The sequence below is a fragment of the Pristiophorus japonicus genome, unplaced genomic scaffold, assembly GCF_044704955.1.
Source record: "Pristiophorus japonicus isolate sPriJap1 unplaced genomic scaffold, sPriJap1.hap1 HAP1_SCAFFOLD_389, whole genome shotgun sequence".
Taxonomy (NCBI): domain Eukaryota; kingdom Metazoa; phylum Chordata; class Chondrichthyes; family Pristiophoridae; genus Pristiophorus; species Pristiophorus japonicus.
Window position 1 is genome coordinate 392,291 of NW_027253750.1, and position 22,096 is coordinate 414,386.

The 22,096-nt window shown below is 51.6% G+C and overlaps 1 protein-coding gene across 4 annotated transcripts in view; it reads right to left on the bottom strand.

Annotated features, from left to right (window-relative positions):
- LOC139250552 (choline transporter-like protein 2) overlaps positions 1-22,096 on the bottom strand; it is a 120,132-nt gene that overhangs the window by 24,909 nt on the left and 73,127 nt on the right. For all 4 annotated transcript variants that reach the window (XM_070872937.1, XM_070872940.1, XM_070872938.1 and 1 more), the window contains exon 16: positions 20,877-20,971. In XM_070872937.1, coding sequence (XP_070729038.1) covers positions 20,877-20,971 — 95 coding nt within the window. The remainder of the gene's footprint in view (positions 1-20,876; positions 20,972-22,096) is intronic.

The following is a 22,096-nucleotide window of genomic DNA, read 5'->3' on the forward strand; positions in this document are numbered from 1 at the left end:
TACTTGCCTTAGAGGCTCACTAGATAGATTACTGGGATGAGAGGGTTATCTGCCCTATGAGGAGAGATTGAGTAGAAATGGGCCGATATTCCCTGGAGTTCAGAAGAAAGAGGGGTCTCGTTGAAAGGTATAAAACTTCTTAGAGGGCTTGACAAATGTGTTGGCCATTTTGGACTGATGAAAAGGAATTCATTTCTTCACTCGGAGGGTTACAAATCTTTGGCAATCTCTACCCCGAAGGGTTGTGGGTGAGCAGGAATTGAGTTATTGAGAATATTCAAAATTGAGATAAATAGATTTTTGGACTCTCAGGAATCAAGGGATATGGGGATCTCGCGGGAAAGCGGAGTTGTTAAAAACATAATCAGACAGGGTTCCTACAGCCACGGCTGTGGAAAGGAGCGAGGACAGGATCAGGCTCAGATGCGATTCTCCTTCATAAATAGACAGTTTCTTAACCGATAAGGGAATAAGGGCTTATGGGGAGCGGGCGGGGAAGTGGACCCGAGTCCATGATTGGAACTGCCATGATCGTATTGAATGGCGGAGCAGGCTCGAGGGGCCTACTCCTGCTCCTATTTCTTATGTTCTTATGTTCATGCTTACACACACACTGCTCACACACACACACACACACTGCTCACACACACACACTGCTCACACAACTCACACACACACTGCTCATACACACACTGCTCATACACACACTCACACACTGCTCACACACACACACACACACTGCTCACACACACACACACACACACTGCTCACACACACACACTGCTCACACACACACACTGCTCACACACACACACACACTGCTCACACACACACACACACTGCTCACACACACACACACACACTGCTCACACACACACACTGCTCACACACACACTCACACTGCTCACACACACACACACACAGCTCACACACACACTGCTCATACACACACTGCTCATACACACACACACACACACACACACTGCTCACACACACACAGCTCACACACACACTCACACTGCTCATACACACACACTGCTCACACACACTGCTCATACACACACACACGCACACAGCTCACACTCACACACACACTCCTCACACACACAGCTCACACACACACAGCTCACACTCGCACACAGCTCACACACACTGCTCACACACAACGCTCACTGCTCACACACAACGCTCACTGCTCACACACAGCTCACACACTGCTCACACACAACACACACTGCTCACACACACACACACTGCTCACACACTCACACACAGCTAAACTGCTCACACTCACACACACACTGCTCACACACTCACACTGCTCACACACACATACACTGCTCACACACACACACTGCCACACTGTGCACACACACACACACACAGCTCACACTCTCACACTCTGCTCACACTCTCACATTGCTCACACACACCTCACACACACACAAACTGCTCACACACACACTGCTCACACACACGCACACTGTTCACACACACACTGCTCAAACACACAGCTCACACACACTGACACTGCACACACACTCACACTGCTCACACACACTGCTCACACACACACACACTGCTCACACACACACACACACACTGCTCACACACACACTCACACATACACTCACACTGCTCACACACACACTGCTCACACAGACACACACAGACACACACACACTGCTCACACACACACACACTGCTCACACACACACTCACACATACACTCACACTGCTCACACACACACACATACACTCACACTGCTCACACACACTACTCACAATGCTCACACACACTCACACAATGCTCACAGACACACACACAGCTCAGACACACACACTGCTCACTCACACACGGCTCACACACACACACACACACACACACGCTGCTCACACTCACACACACACACGCTGCTCACACTCACACACACACACTCACTGAAAATGCACACACACACTGCGCACACACACACTGCTCACACACACTGCTCACTCACACACTGCTCACTGCTCACACACACGCTGCTTACACTGCTCACACACACACACACTGCTCACTCACACACACACACTGCTCACTCACACACACACACTGCTCACTCACACACACACACTGCTCACACACACACACTTCACTGCTCACACACACACTCACACATACACTCACACACAATACTCACACTCACACACTGCTCACACAGAGACAAACTGCACACACACACACTGCTCACTCACACACACACACACTGCTCACGCACACACACACACAGATCATACACACACACACACTGCTCACACTCACACACTGCTCACACACACACACAGCTCACACACTGCTCACACACACACACTCTGCTCACACACACACTGCTCACACACACACTGACACACACACACTGCTTACAAACACACACACTGCTCACACACGCACAGCTCACTGCTCACACTCATACACACACTGCTCACACACACACTGCTCACACACTCACACTGACACACACACTGCTTACAAACACACACGCACACAGCTCACTGCTCACACTCATACACACACACACCTCGCTGCTCACACACACACACACACTGCTCACGCACACACTCACACTGCTCACACATACACACACACTGCTCACACTCACACACACTGCTCACACACACACACACTGCTCACACACACACACAGCTCATACACACACACAGCTCATACACACACACACTCACACACTGCGCACGCACACACACACACACTGCTCACACACACACTGCTCACAAACACACACACTGCTCACACACACACACACACACACTGCTCACACTCACACTGCTCACACTCACACTGCTCACACTCACACTGCTCACACTCACACACACTGCTCACATACACACTCACACACACACACACACTGCTCACACACACACACACTGCTCACGCACTGCTCACACACACACTGCTCACACACACAGCTCTATGCTCACACACACACACACACACTCTGCTCACACACACACAGCTCACACACACTCACACTGACACACACACACTGCTTACAAACACACACACTGCTCACACACGCACACAGCACACACACTGCTCACTCTCATACACACACTGCTCACACACAAACACACAGCTCGCTGCTCACACTCATACACACACTGCTCACACACACACACTGCTCACACACACACACACTGATCACACACTGCTCACGCACACACACACACACACTGCTCACGCACACTCCTCAAACATACACACACACTGCTCACACACACACAGCTCACACACACTCACTGCTCACACACACGCTGCTTACACTGCTCACACACACTCTCAAACTGCACACACACACTCACACTGCTCACACACACTGCTCACAATCACACTGCGCACGCACACACACACTGCTCACACTCACACACACTGCGCTCACACACACACTGCTCACTCACACACACACACTGCTCACACACACACACACTTCACTGCTCACACATACACTCACACTGCTCACACATACACTCACACACAATACTCACACTCACACACTGCTCACACACAGAGACAAACTGCACACACACACACTGCTCACTCACACACACACACTGCTCATGCACACACACACACAGATCATACACACACACACACACTGCTCACACACACTCTGCTCACACACACTGCTCACTCACACACACACACTCTGCTCACACACACACACACTCTGCTCACACACACACACAGCTCACACACACACACACTGCTCACACACACACTGCTCACACACTCACACTGACACACACACACTGCTTACAAACACACACACTGCTCACACACGCACAGCTCACTGCTCACACTCATACACACACTGCTCACACACTCACACTGACACACACACTGCTTACAAACACACACGCACACAGCTCACACACGCACACAGCTCACACACACACTGCTCACTGCTCACACTCATACACACACACACCTCGCTGCTCACACACATATACACACTGCTCACACACAACACACACTGCGCACACACACACACTGCTCACACACACTGCTCAGTAACACACTGCTCACTGCTCACACACACGCTGCTTACACTGCTCACACATACACTCACACTGCTCACACATACACTCACACACAATACTCACACTCACACACTGCTCACACACAGAGACAAACTGCACACACACACACTGCTCACTCACACACACACACTGCTCATGCACACACACACACAGATCATACACACACACACACACTGCTCACACACACTCTGCTCACACACATTGCTCACACACACACACACACTCTGCTCACACACACACACACTCTGCTCACACACACACACAGCTCACACACACACACACTGCTCACACACACACTGCTCACACACTCACACTGACACACACACACTGCTTACAAACACACACACTGCTCACACACGCACAGCTCACTGCTCACACTCATACACACACTGCTCACACACTCACACTGACACACACACTGCTTACAAACACACACGCACACAGCTCACACACGCACACAGCTCACACACACACTGCTCACTGCTCACACTCATACACACACACACCTCGCTGCTCACACACATACACACACTGCTCACACACACACACTGCTCACGCACACACTCACACTGCTCACACTCACACACACTGTTCACACTCACACACACTGCTCACACTCACACACACTGCTCACACTCACACACACACTGCTCACACACACACAGCTCTCACACACACACAGCTCATACACACACACTGCTCACACACACACACAGCTCATACACACACACACTCACACACTGCGCACGCACACACACACACACTGCTCACACACACACTGCTCACAAACACACACACTGCTCACACACACACACACACACACTGCTCACACTCACACTGCTCACACTCACACTGCTCACACTCACACACACTGCTCACATACACACTCACACACACACACACACTGCTCACACACACACACACTGCTCACGCACTGCTCACACACACACTGCTCACACACACACACTGCTCACACACACAGCTCTATGCTCACACACACACACACACTCTGCTCACACACACACAGCTCACACACACTCACACTGACACACACACACTGCTTACAAACACACACACTGCTCACACACGCACACAGCACACACACTGCTCACTCTCATACACACACTGCTCACACACAAACACACAGCTCGCTGCTCACACTCATACACACACTGCTCACACACACACACTGCTCACACACACACACACTGCTCACACACACACACTGCTCACACACACACACACTGATCACACACTGCTCACGCACACACACACACACACTGCTCACGCACACTCCTCAAACATACACACACACTGCTCACACACACACAGCTCACACACACGCTGCTTACACTGCTCACACACACTCTCAAACTGCACACACACACTCACACTGCTCACACACACTGCTCACAATCACACTGCGCACGCACACACACACTGCTCACACTCACACACACTGCGCTCACACACACACTGCTCACTCACACACACACACTGCTCACACACACACACACACTTCACTGCTCACACATACACTCACACTGCTCACACATACACTCACACACAATACTCACACTCACACACTGCTCACACACAGAGACAAACTGCACACAAACACACTGCTCACTCACACACACACACTGCTCATGCACACACACACACAGATCATACACACACACACACACTGCTCACACACACTCTGCTCACACACACTGCTCACACACACACACACACTCTGCTCACACACACACACACTCTGCTCACACACACACACAGCTCACACACACACACACTGCTCACACACACACTGCTCACACACTCACACTGACACACACACACTGCTTACAAACACACACACTGCTCACACACGCACAGCTCACTGCTCACACTCATACACACACTGCTCACACACTCACACTGACACACACACTGCTTACAAACACACACGCACACAGCTCACACACGCACACAGCTCACACACACACTGCTCACTGCTCACACTCATACACACACACACCTCGCTGCTCACACACATACACACACTGCTCACACACAACACACACTGCGCACACACACACACTGCTCACACACACTGCTCACTCACACACTGCTCACTGCTCACACACACGCTGCTTACACTGCTCACACATACACTCACACTGCTCACACATACACTCACACACAATACTCACACTCACACACTGCTCACACACAGAGACAAACTGCACACACACACACTGCTCACTCACACACACACACTGCTCACTCACACACACACACTGCTCATGCACACACACACACAGATCATACACACACACACACACTGCTCACACACACTCTGCTCACACACACACACACACACACTCTGCTCACACACACACACAGCTCACACACACACACACTGCTCACACACACACTGCTCACACACTCACACTGACACACACACACTGCTTACAAACACACACACTGCTCACACACGCACAGCTCACTGCTCACACTCATACACACACTGCTCACACACTCACACTGACACACACACTGCTTACAAACACACACGCACACAGCTCACACACGCACACAGCTCACACACACACTGCTCACTGCTCACACTCATACACACACACACCTCGCTGCTCACACACATACACACACTGCTCACACACACACAGCTCATACACACACACTGCTCACACACACACACAGCTCATACACACACACTGCTCACACACACACACAGCTCATACACACACACACTCACACACTGCGCACGCACACACACACACACTGCTCACAAACACACACACTGCTCACACACACACACACACACACTGCTCACACTCACACTGCTCACACTCACACTGCTCACATACACACTCACACACACACACACTGCTCACGCACTGCTCACACACACACTGCTCACACACACACACTGCTCACACACACAGCTCTATGCTCACACACACACACACACACACTCTGCTCACACACACACAGCTCACACACACTCACACTGACACACACACACTGCTTACAAACACACACACTGCTCACACACGCACACAGCACACACACTGCTCACTCTCATACACACACTGCTCACACACAAACACACAGCTCGCTGCTCACACTCATACACACACTGCTCACACACACACACACTGATCACACACTGCTCACGCACACACACACACACACTGCTCACGCACACTCCTCAAACATACACACACACTGCTCACACACACACAGCTCACACACACTCACTGCTCACACACACGCTGCTTACACTGCTCACACACACTCTCAAACTGCACACACACACTCACACTGCTCACACACACTGCTCACAATCACACTGCGCACGCACACACACACTGCTCACACTCACACACACTGCGCTCACACACACACTGCTCACTCACACACACACACTGCTCACACACACACACACACTTCACTGCTCACACATACACTCACACTGCTCACACATACACTCACACACAATACTCACACTCACACACTGCTCACACACAGAGACAAACTGCACACAAACACACTGCTCACTCACACACACACACTGCTCATGCACACACACACACAGATCATACACACACACACACACTGCTCACACACACTCTGCTCACACACACTGCTCACACACACACACACACTCTGCTCACACACACACACACTCTGCTCACACACACACACAGCTCACACACACACACACTGCTCACACACACACTGCTCACACACTCACACTGACACACACACACTGCTTACAAACACACACACTGCTCACACACGCACAGCTCACTGCTCACACTCATACACACACTGCTCACACACTCACACTGACACACACACTGCTTACAAACACACACGCACACAGCTCACACACGCACACAGCTCACACACACACTGCTCACTGCTCACACTCATACACACACACACCTCGCTGCTCACACACATACACACACTGCTCACACACAACACACACTGCGCACACACACACACTGCTCACACACACTGCTCACTCACACACTGCTCACTGCTCACACACACGCTGCTTACACTGCTCACACATACACTCACACTGCTCACACATACACTCACACACAATACTCACACTCACACACTGCTCACACACAGAGACAAACTGCACACACACACACTGCTCACTCACACACACACACTGCTCACTCACACACACACACTGCTCATGCACACACACACACAGATCATACACACACACACACACTGCTCACACACACTCTGCTCACACACACACACACACTCTGCTCACACACACACACACACTCTGCTCACACACACACACACTGCTCACACACACACTGCTCACACACTCACACTGACACACACACACTGCTTACAAACACACACACTGCTCACACACGCACAGCTCACTGCTCACACTCATACACACACTGCTCACACACTCACACTGACACACACACTGCTTACAAACACACACGCACACAGCTCACACACGCACACAGCTCACACACACTGCTCACTGCTCACACTCATACACACACACACCTCGCTGCTCACACACATACACACACTGCTCACACACAACACACACTGCTCACGCACACACACTGCTCACACTCACACACACTGTTCACACTCACACACACTGCTCACACTCACACACACTGCTCACACTCACACACACACTGCTCACACACACACAGCTCTCACACACACACAGCTCATACACACACACTGCTCACACACACACTCACACACTGCGCACGCACGCACACACACACACACTGCTCACACACACACAGCTCACAAACACACACACTGCTCACACACACACACACACACACACTGCTCACACTCACACTGCTCACACTGCTCACACATACACACACACTGCTCACACTCACACACACTGCTCACACTCACACACTGCTCACATACACACTGCTCACGCACACACTCACACAGATCATACACACACACACTGCTCACACACACACTGCTCACGCACACACTGCTCACACACACAGCTCACTGCTCACACACACACACACTCTGCTCACACACACACAGCTCACACACACTCACACTGACACACACACACTGCTTACAAACACACACACTGCTCACACACGCACACAGCACACACACTGCTCACTCTCATACACACACTGCTCACACACAAACACACAGCTCGCTGTTCACACTCATACACACACTGCTCACACACACACACACTGATCACACACTGCTCACGCACACACACACACACACTGCTCACGCACACTCCTCACACATACACACACACTGCTCACACACACACACACACAGCTCGCTGCTCACTCATACACACACTGCTCACATACACACACACTGCTCACACACACACACACACTGCTCACGCACACACACATTGCTCACACTCACACGCACTGCTCACACTCATACACACACACACAGCTCACACACACACACACTGCTCACAAACACAAACACACACTCACACACTGCTCACACAGCTCACACATACACACACACTGCTCACACTCCTCACACACACGCACAGCTCACACACTCTCACTGCTCACACATACACACACTGCTCACACACACACACACTGCTCACACTCATACACACACACACTGCTCACACACACACAGCTCATACTCACACACACTGCTCACACACACACACACTGCGCACACACACACACACTGCGCACACACACACTGCTCACACTCATACACATACTGCTCACGCACACACACAAACTGCACACACACACACACTGCTCACACTCATACACACACACAGCGCTCACACACACTCACACTGCTCACACACACACACACTGCTCACACACACACACAGCTCATACACACAAACTGCTCACACTCACACACACACACTGCTCACACTCACACACACTGCTCACAAACACACACACTCACACACTGCTCACACAGCTCACACATACACACACACTGCTCACACTCCTCACACACACCTCACACACACGCACAGCTCACACACTCACTGCTCACACATACACACACTGCTCACACACACACTGCTCACACTCATACACACACACTGCGCACACACACACACACTGCTCACACACACACAGCTCATACTCACACACACTGCGCACACACACACTGCTCACACTCATACACACACTGCTCACGCACACACACACACACACTGCTCACACTCACACACACACAGCGCTCACACACACTCACACTGCTCACACACACAATCTCACACTACTCACACACACACACACACTGCTCACACACACACAGCTCACACACACACACAGCTCATACACACATAAACTGCCCACACTCACACACACTGCTCACACACAAACTGCTCACACTCACACACACACACTGCTCACACACACACACACACTGCTCAAACACACAGCTCACACACACACTGACACTGCACACACACTGACACTGCTCACACACACACACTGCTCACACACACACACTGCTCACAATCACACTGCTCACGCGCACACCCACTGCTCACACTCACACACACTGCTCACACACACACACACTGCTCACACACACACACACTGCTCACACTCATACACTGCTCACGCACGCACACACACTGCTCACACATACGCTCACACTGCTCACACTGATACGCTCACACACAATGCTCACACTCACACACTGCTCACACACACACACAAACTGCACACACACACACTGCTCACACACACACTGCTCACACACACACTGCTCACACACACACTCCTCACACCGACACACACACTGCTGACACACACACACACTGCTCACACACGCACACACACTGCTCACACACGCACACAGCTCACACACACACACACTGCTCACACACACACACTGCTCACTCTCATACACACACTGCTCACACACACACAGCTCGCTGCTCACACTCATACACACTGCTCACATACACACACTGCTCACACACACACACAGCTCACACACACACACACTGCTCACGCACACACTCACACTGCTCACACATACACACACTGCTCACACACACAGCTCACACACACACACACTGCTCACACATACACACACACAAACTGTACACACACACTGCTCACACTCATACACACACACTGCGCACGCACACACACACACTGCTCACACACACACAGCGCTCACACACACAGCGCTCACAAACTGCTCACACACACTCACACTGCTCACATACACACACATTGCGCACACACTCACACTGCTCACACTCACACACACACTGCTCACACTCACACACACAATGCTCACGCACACACACACACTGCTCACACACACACTGCTCACACACACACTCCTCACACCGACACACACACACACTGCTGATACACACACACACTGCTCACAAACACACACACACTGCTCACACACGCACACAGCTCACACACACACACTGCTCACACACACACACACAGCTCACACACACACACACAGCTCACACACACTGCTCACACACACACTCCTCACACACTCACACTGCACACACACACACTGCTCACACACACATACACTGCTCACACACACATACTGCACACACTCACACACACTGCTCACACTCTCACACACTGCTCACACATACACTCACACACACACACACACACACACACAGCACACACACACACTGACACTGCACACACACTGACACTGCACACACACTCACACTGCTCACACACACTGCTCACATACACACACACACTGCTCACACATGCACTCACACTGCTCACACACACTCACACTGCTCACACACACTCGCACTGCTCACACACACACACTGTTCACACACACACACTGCTCACACACTCACACTGCTCACACTCCACACACACACACTACTCACACATACACTGCTCACACACACTGCTCACACACACACACACACAGCTCACACACACACACTGCTCACACAGCACACACTGCTCACACACACTGACACTGCACACACACACTCACACTCCTCTCACACATTGCTCACACACACACACACTGCTCACATACACACACACTGCTCACATACACACACACACTGCTCACACACACACACATTGCTCACACATGCACTCACACTGCTCACACACACACACTGCTCACAATGCTCACACACACTGCTCACACTCACAAACACTGCGCACACTCACACTGCACACACACACACTGCTTACACATACACACACACTGCTCACACACACACACTGAAAATGCACACACACACTGCTCACACACACACACACACTGCTCACACACACTCACTGCTCACACACACAAACATGCTGCTTACACTGCTCACACACACACACTCTCAAACTGCACACTGCTCACACACACACACTGCTCACACACACAAACTGCTCACACACACACACTGCTCACAATCACACTGCTCACGCGCACACACACTGCTCACACACACACACACACTGCTCACACTTCACTGCTCACACTTCACTGCTCACTCATACACACAGCTCACACATACGCTCACACTCATTGCTCACACTCACACACTGCTCACACTCACACACACACACACACTGCTCATGCACACACAGCTCACACACACAGCTCACACTCACACACACACTGCTCACACACACACACACTGCTCACACACACACACACACTCTGCTCACACACACTGCTCACATACACACACTGCTCACACACACACACACACTGCTCACACAAACACAGCTCACGCACGCACAAACACACTGCTCACGCACACACTCACACATACACACACACGGCTCACACACACTGCTCACACACACAGCTCACACACACACACACTGCTCACACACACACTGCTCACACTCATACACACACACACACAGCTCTCACACACACAGCGCTCACACACACAGCGCTCACACACACACACACTGCTCACAAACACACAAACTGCTCACACACACACACTGCTCACACGCACTGCTCACATACACACACACTGCGCACACACACACACTGCTCACACTCATACACACACACAGCGCTCACACACACTCACACTGCTCACACACACACGCTCACACACTACTCACACACACATCCCACACTGCTCACACACACATCCCACACTGCTCACACACACACACTGCTCACACACACACTGCTCACACACACACTGCTCACACACACACACACTGCTCACACACACACACTCACACTGCTCACACACACACAGCTCACACACACACACACAGCTCACACACACTGCTCACACACACACACACTCCTCACTGCACACACACACATACACTGCTCACACACACACTGCACACACACACACTGCACACACAGCAAACACTCACACACACAGCGCTCACACTCACACACACTGCTCACACTCACACTGCTCATTCATACACTCACACACACACAGCTCACACACACACAAACTGCTCACACTGCTCACACAGCACACACACTGCTCACACACACACACTGCTCAAACACACAGCTCACACACTGCTCACAATGCACACACACACTGCTCACAGACACACACACACAATGCTCACAGACACACACTACTCACAGACACACACTGCTTACACTCACACCCACTGCTCACTCTCACACCCACTGCTCACACTCACACCCACTGCTCACACTCACACCCACTGCTCACACTCACACCCACTGCTCACACTCACACCCACTGCTCACACTCACACTGCGCACACACACACACTGCTCACACATACACACACACACACTGCTCACGCACACACACACTGCTCACGCACACACACACTGCTCACGCACTGCTCACTCACACACACACTGCTCACACACACTGCTCACACACACACACACACTGCTCACACACACTGACACTGCACACACTGCTCTCACACACACACTGCTCACACACACACGCTGCTCACACACACGCTGCTCACACTCACACTGCACACACTGCTCACACATACACACACTGCTCACACACACACACTGAAAAAGCACACACACTGCTCACACACACACTCACACACTGCTCACACACACAGCTCACTGCTCACACACACACTGCTCACACACACACACTCTCAAACTGCACACACACACACTGCTCACACACAAACTGCTCACACACACACACACAGCTCACAATCACACTGCTCACGTGCACACACACTGCTCACACTCACACACTGCTCACACACACTGCTCACACTCCTCACACACACACACTGCTCACACACACACACACTGCTCACACACACACAGCTCACTGCTCACACATACACTCACACTGCTCACACATACACTCACACTGCTCACACATACATTCACACTGCTCACACTCATACGCTCACACACAATGCTCACACTCACACACACACTGCTCACTCACACACACAAACTGCACACACACACACTGCTCACACTCACACACACACTCTGCTCACACACACTCACACTGCTCACAAACACACACACTGCTCACACACGCACACAGCTCACTGCTCACACTCATACACACACTGCTCACACACACACACTGCTCACACACACACACTGCTCACACACACACACTGCTCACACACACACTGACACTGCTCACATACACACACACACAGCTCTCACACACACACACACACACACTGCGCACGCACACAGCGCTCACACACACACACACAGCTAACACTCATACACACACTGCTCACGCACACACATCTCACACTGCTCACACACACACATCTCACACACACACACTCCTCTCACACACACACACTCCTCACACACACACACTCCTCACACACACACACACTCCTCACACACACACTCCTCACACACACACACTCCTCACACACACACACTCCTCACACACACACACTCCTCACACACACACACTCCTCACACACACACACTCCTCACACACACACACTCCTCACACACACACACTCCTCACACACACACACACTCACTCCTCACACACACACTCACTCCTCACACACACACACTGCTCACACACACACAGCTCACACACCTCTCACTGCTCACACACACACACACTGCTCTCACACACACACAGCTCACACACACACACACAGTGCTCACACACACACACTGCTCACACACACAGCTCACTCACACTGCTCACACACACACATACACTGCTTACACTCACACACACACTGCTCACTCATACACACACTGCTCACGCACACACACACACACTGCGCTCACTCACACTGCTCACACACACACATCTCACACTGCTCACACGCTCACATACACACACACACACACTGCTCACACACACACACACACGCACATCTCACACTGCTCACACGCTCACATACACACACACACTGCGCTCACTCACTGCTCACACACACACATCTCACACACACACACATCCCACACTGCTCACGCACACACACTCCTCACTCACACACACATACTGCTCACACATACACACACTGCTCACACACACTGCTCACACACACACACACACACACTGCTCACACACACACACACACACACTGCTTACACACACACACACACACACTGCTCACACACACACACTGCTCACACACACACACTCTCAAACTGCACACACACACTGCTCACACACACACACTGCTCACACACACACTGCTCACGCGCACACACACTGCTCACACACACACACACACACTGCTCTCACTCATACACAGCTCACACACACACACTGCTCACACATACGTTCACACTGCTCACACATACGTTCACACTGCTCACACTCATACGCTCACACACAATGCTCACACTCACACTCATACACACACACTGTTCACTCACACACTGCTCACACACACACAAACTGCACACACACACACTGCTCACACTCACACACACAGCTCACACACACTCTGCTCATACACACACACACACTGCTCACACACACAGCTCACTCACACACACACACAGCTCACTCACACACACACACTGCTCACTCACACACACTGCTCACTCACACACACGCTGCTTACACTGCTCACACACACTGCTCATACACTCTCAAACTGCACACACACACTGCTCACAATCACACTGCTCACGCGCACACACACTGCTCACACTCACACACATTGCTCACACTGCTCACACACACTGCTCACACTCACACACACTGCTCACACACTCACACTCTCACTTCACTGCTCACACTCATACACACAGCTCACACACACACACTGCTCACACTCACACACACAGCTCACACACACACACACGCTGCTCACTCACACTGCTCACACACACAGCTCACTCACACACACACACTGCTCACTCACACACTGCTCACTCACACACACACACTGCTCACTCACACACACAGCTCACTGCTCACACACACACACGCTGCTTACACTGCTCACACACTGCTCACACACTCTCAAACTGCACACACACACTGCTCACAATCACACTGCTCACGCGCACACACACTGCTCACACTCACACACACACTGCTCACACACTCACACTGCTCACGCACACACACACGCACACTACTCACACACACACTGCTCACTGCTCACACATATACTCACACTGCTCACACATACGTTCACACTGCTCACACATACGCTCACACTGCTCACACACAATGCTCACACTCACACACTGCTCACTCACACACTGCTCACACACACACACAAACTGCACACACACACACACAGCTCACACACACACTGCTCACACTCACACACACTCCTCACACACACACACTCCCACACACTCCTCACTCACACACACACACACACTCCTCACACACACACACACACACACACTCCTCACACACACACACACACACACTCCTCACACACACACACACTCCTCACACACACACTCCTCACACACACACACGGCTCACTGCTCACTCTCATACACACACTGCTCACACACACACAGCTCGCTGCTCACACTCATACACACACTGCTCACACACACACTGACACTGCTCACACATACACACACATTGCTCACACTCACACACAGTGCTCACTCACAAACTGCACACACACACACAGCTCACACACACACACTGCTCACTCACACACACACACACACTCTACTCATACACACACACACACTGCTCACACACACAGCTCACTCACACACACACACTGCTCACTCACACACTGCTACACACACACACTGCTCACACACACACACGCTGCTTACACTGCTCACACACACTCTCAAACTGCACACACACACTGCTCACGCGCACACACACTGCTCACACTCACACACACTGTTCACACTCACACACACTGTTCACACTCACACACTGCTCACACACACACACACTGCTCACACACACACACACACTGCTCACACACACACACACACACACACACTGCTCACACACTCACACTGCTCTCACTTCACTGCTCACACTCATACACACAGCTCACACACACTGCTCACACTCACACACACTGCTCACTCACAAACTGCACACACACACACAGCTCACACACACACACTGCTCACACTCACACACTGCTCACACTCACACACTGCTCACACTCACACACTGCTCACACTCACACACACACAGCTCACTCACACACACACACTGCTCACACACACAGCTCACTCACACACACACACTGCTCACTCACACACACTACTCACTCACACACACTACTCACTCACACTGCTCACTCACACACACACACTGCTCACTCACACACACGCTGCTTACACTGCTCACACACACTGCTCATACACTCTCAAACTGCACACACACTGCTCACAATCACACTGCTCACGCGCACACACACTGCTCTCACACACACACACACTGCTCACACACTCACACTGCTCTCACTTCACTGCTCACACTCATACACACAGCTCACACACACACACTGCTCACTCACATATACTCACACTGCTCACACATACGTTCACACTGCTCACACATACGCTCACACTGCTCACACTCATACGCTAACACACAATGCTCACACTCACACACACACTGCTCACACACACACACACAAACTGCACACACACACACACTGCTCACACACACGCACACTCCTCACACACACACACTCCTCACACACACACACTCCTCTCACACACACACACACTCCTCACACACACACACACTCCTCACACACACACACACACTCACTCCTCGCACACACACACACTGCTCACACACGCACACAGCTCACTGCTCACTCTCATACACACACTGCTCACTGCTCACACTCATACACACACTGCTCACACACACACTGACACTGCTCACACATACACACACACATACACAAACTGCACACACACACACTGCTCACACTCATACACACACACTGCACACGCACACACACACACTGCTCATGCACACACACACACTGCTCACACACACACACAGCTCTCACACACACACACACACTCCTCACACACACACACTCACACTGCTCACACACACACACTGCACACACACACACTCACTGCTCACACTGCTCACACACACACTCACTGCTCACACACATCCCACACTGCTCACACACACACACTCCTCACACACACACTCCTCACACACACACACACACTCCTCACACACACACATACTGCTCACACACACACTGCTCACACACACCTCACACACACACTGCACACACACACTCCTCACACACACACACTGCTCACACACACACACACACTGCTCACACACACCTCACACACTGCACACACACACACTCACACACACACACTCACACACACACTGCTCACACACACTCACACTGCTCACACACACTCACACTGCTCACACACACACTCACACTGCTCACACACACACATAGCTCACACACTGCTCACACAGCTCACACACACACACTGCTCATACACACACAGCTCACACACACTGCTCACACACACACACTGCGCCCACACGCTCACACACACACACTGCTCACACTCACACTGCTCACACACACACACACACTGCTCACAATCACACTGCTCACGCGCACACACACTGCTCACACTCACACACACTGCTCACACTCACACACACTGCTCACACACAAACACTGCTCACACAGTGCTCGCACTCACACACACTGCTCACACTCACACACACACACACTGCTCACACTCACACACACACACACTCCTCACACACACACACACTGCTCACACACACACACACTGCTCACACACACTCACACACACACTGCTCACACACACTCACACTGCTCACACACACACTCACACCGCTCACACACACACTCACACTGCTCACACACACACTCACACTGCTCACACAGCTCACACACACACACTGCTCACACACACACAGCTCACACACACACAGCTCACACACACTGCTCACACACACACACTGCGCTCACACGCTCACACACACACACTGCTCACACTCACACTGCTCACACACACACTGCTCACACACACACTGCTCACAATCACACTGCTCACGCGCACACACACTGCTCACACTCACACACACACACATGCTCACACACACACACTGCTCACACTCACACTGCTCACACACACACACTGCTCACACAGTGCTCGCACTCACACACACTGCTCACACTCACACACACACACTGCTCACACACACACGCTCACACACACTGCTCACAATGCTCACACAAACACACTGCTCACACTCACACTGCTCACACACACACAGCTCACACTCACACACACTGCGCTCACACTCACACACGCTGCGCTCACTCACACACGCTCTCACACACACACACAGCTCACACACACACACACACACACACACACACACACACACACTGTTCACACACACACACACTGCTCACACACACACACACACTGCTCACACACACACACACACACAGCTCACACACTGCTCGCACTCACTGCTCGCACTCACACACACTGCTCACACTCACAGCTCACACACACACACACACTGCTCACACACACACAGCTCACACACACACACACTGCTCACTCACACACACACTGCGCTCACACTCACACACACACTGCTCACAGCTCACACACACTGCTCACACACACACACACACACACTGCTCACATACACACACAGCTCACACACACACACTGCACTCACACTCACACACACTGCTCACACTGCTCACACACACACTGCCCACGCTCACACTCACACACACACACACACACTGCTCACAAACACACTGCACACACACTGCTCACACACACACACGCACTGCTCACACACACACTGATCACACTCACACACACACACTGCTCACACTCACACACACACACACACACACACTGCTCACCCTCACCCACCGCTCACTGCTCAAAGGCACAAAAAATGACCAGATCCACAAGATACTGAAGGCGGAATAGCACATCTGGAACTGCACCCCCAGTGTGTGTGTGGAACTGCACCCCCAGTGTGTGTGTGTGGAACTGCACCCCCAGTGTGTGTGTGTGGATCTGCACCCCCAGTGTGTGTGCGTGGATCTGCACCCCCAGTGTGTGTGTGTGGATCTGCACCCCCAGTGTGTGTGTGGAACTGCACCCCCAGTGTGTGTGTGGAACTGCACCCCCAGTGTGTGTGTGGAACTGCACCCCCAGTGTGAGGCAGTGCCAAACTGGTGAGAAATTGAAGGATGTGTGCTTACGGCTGTAAAGCTAAAGGAAGGTCAGAGTTTAAAGGTTGCAATGGTGTTTACCTTTTAATTTCTGATCTATATATTCCAAAATAACTCTGATAACCTGGACAATGGCCAAGATGAGGGACCCAAACGCCAAGGAGCCGGTGTGGTATCTGCAGGAACAGAGAGGAGGCATTTTAAATGAACTAGAAAGAAAATATCAACAGCACATCACCCACAACAGGGGCATCACTGCTCAGGACACCTGGCAACGTGCACCTTGGTTCCACAGGCAATTGCAGATCACAGGAGGCCTCCCTGCACCAGGGCAGCCCGCTGTCTGCCCTCTCCCCATTTCTCTTCTGGCGAGTCACTCCCACCATTCCTATCGGGAGGGTTTGAATCCCGATCTTCACTTTTGGATTCAGATTCCGCCCCCTCCTGCTGCAGTTAGGGCTGTGGACACTGCATATGCTGGAAATTTAAAAATAAAAACAGAAAAAGCTGAAAATACTCAGCAGGCCAGGCAGCATCTGTGGAAAAGCAGTCGATGTTTCAGGCTGTTGTCCCGGAAATATCTTTTATTTCTCGATTTCTCTCAGTAGGCCTCCGTTTGTCTGCTGCTAATATCCCTTCAGTCCTCCATCCAAGCACTTCCTAGCTGCTTCTAGTTCTCTCCCCATCTTATTCCCCCTCCCGCTGTTGTGTTTTGGTTTTAAATGCTGCTCCCCTGGGTCCTCAGGCAGGGACACAGACCTGCAACTGCACTTTCCCAACCAGCCAGTGGGTGGCACCCAGACCAAACAAAACCAAACTGGGAGCCATCCAAAGAAAGGCATCAGAATCCAGGTCAATTTGAAACCATGTCTGAGTCGGAAAAACACCACTCAGAGAAATGCTGAATCTGTGCTCCTCCATGATCACGCCCCTCCACATCTCTGTAACCCCCTCCAGCCCTACATCCCTCCAAGATCTTTGTTCCCAACTGGTCTCTTATGCATCGGCCCTTCCCTTTACCCCACCATTAGCAGCCAGGCTTTCAGCCACCAAGCCCTACACCCCTCAGTTTCTACACCCTCTCCTCCTTTAAGACTCACCTTAAAACTCGCCACTCTGACCAAACATATTTGGCTCAGCACCTGGGGAGGTTTTACTTGGTGAAAGGAGCTACCTAAATGTAAGTGGTTATTGTTGTGCTATGTGGAAGCTCAGTCAGTAGATTCATGACCCAGTACGGTGCAGCTTCAAGCCCTGGTGTGTGTTGAACTGCCCGAACTTAACCAGGACCAAGTGTGTGA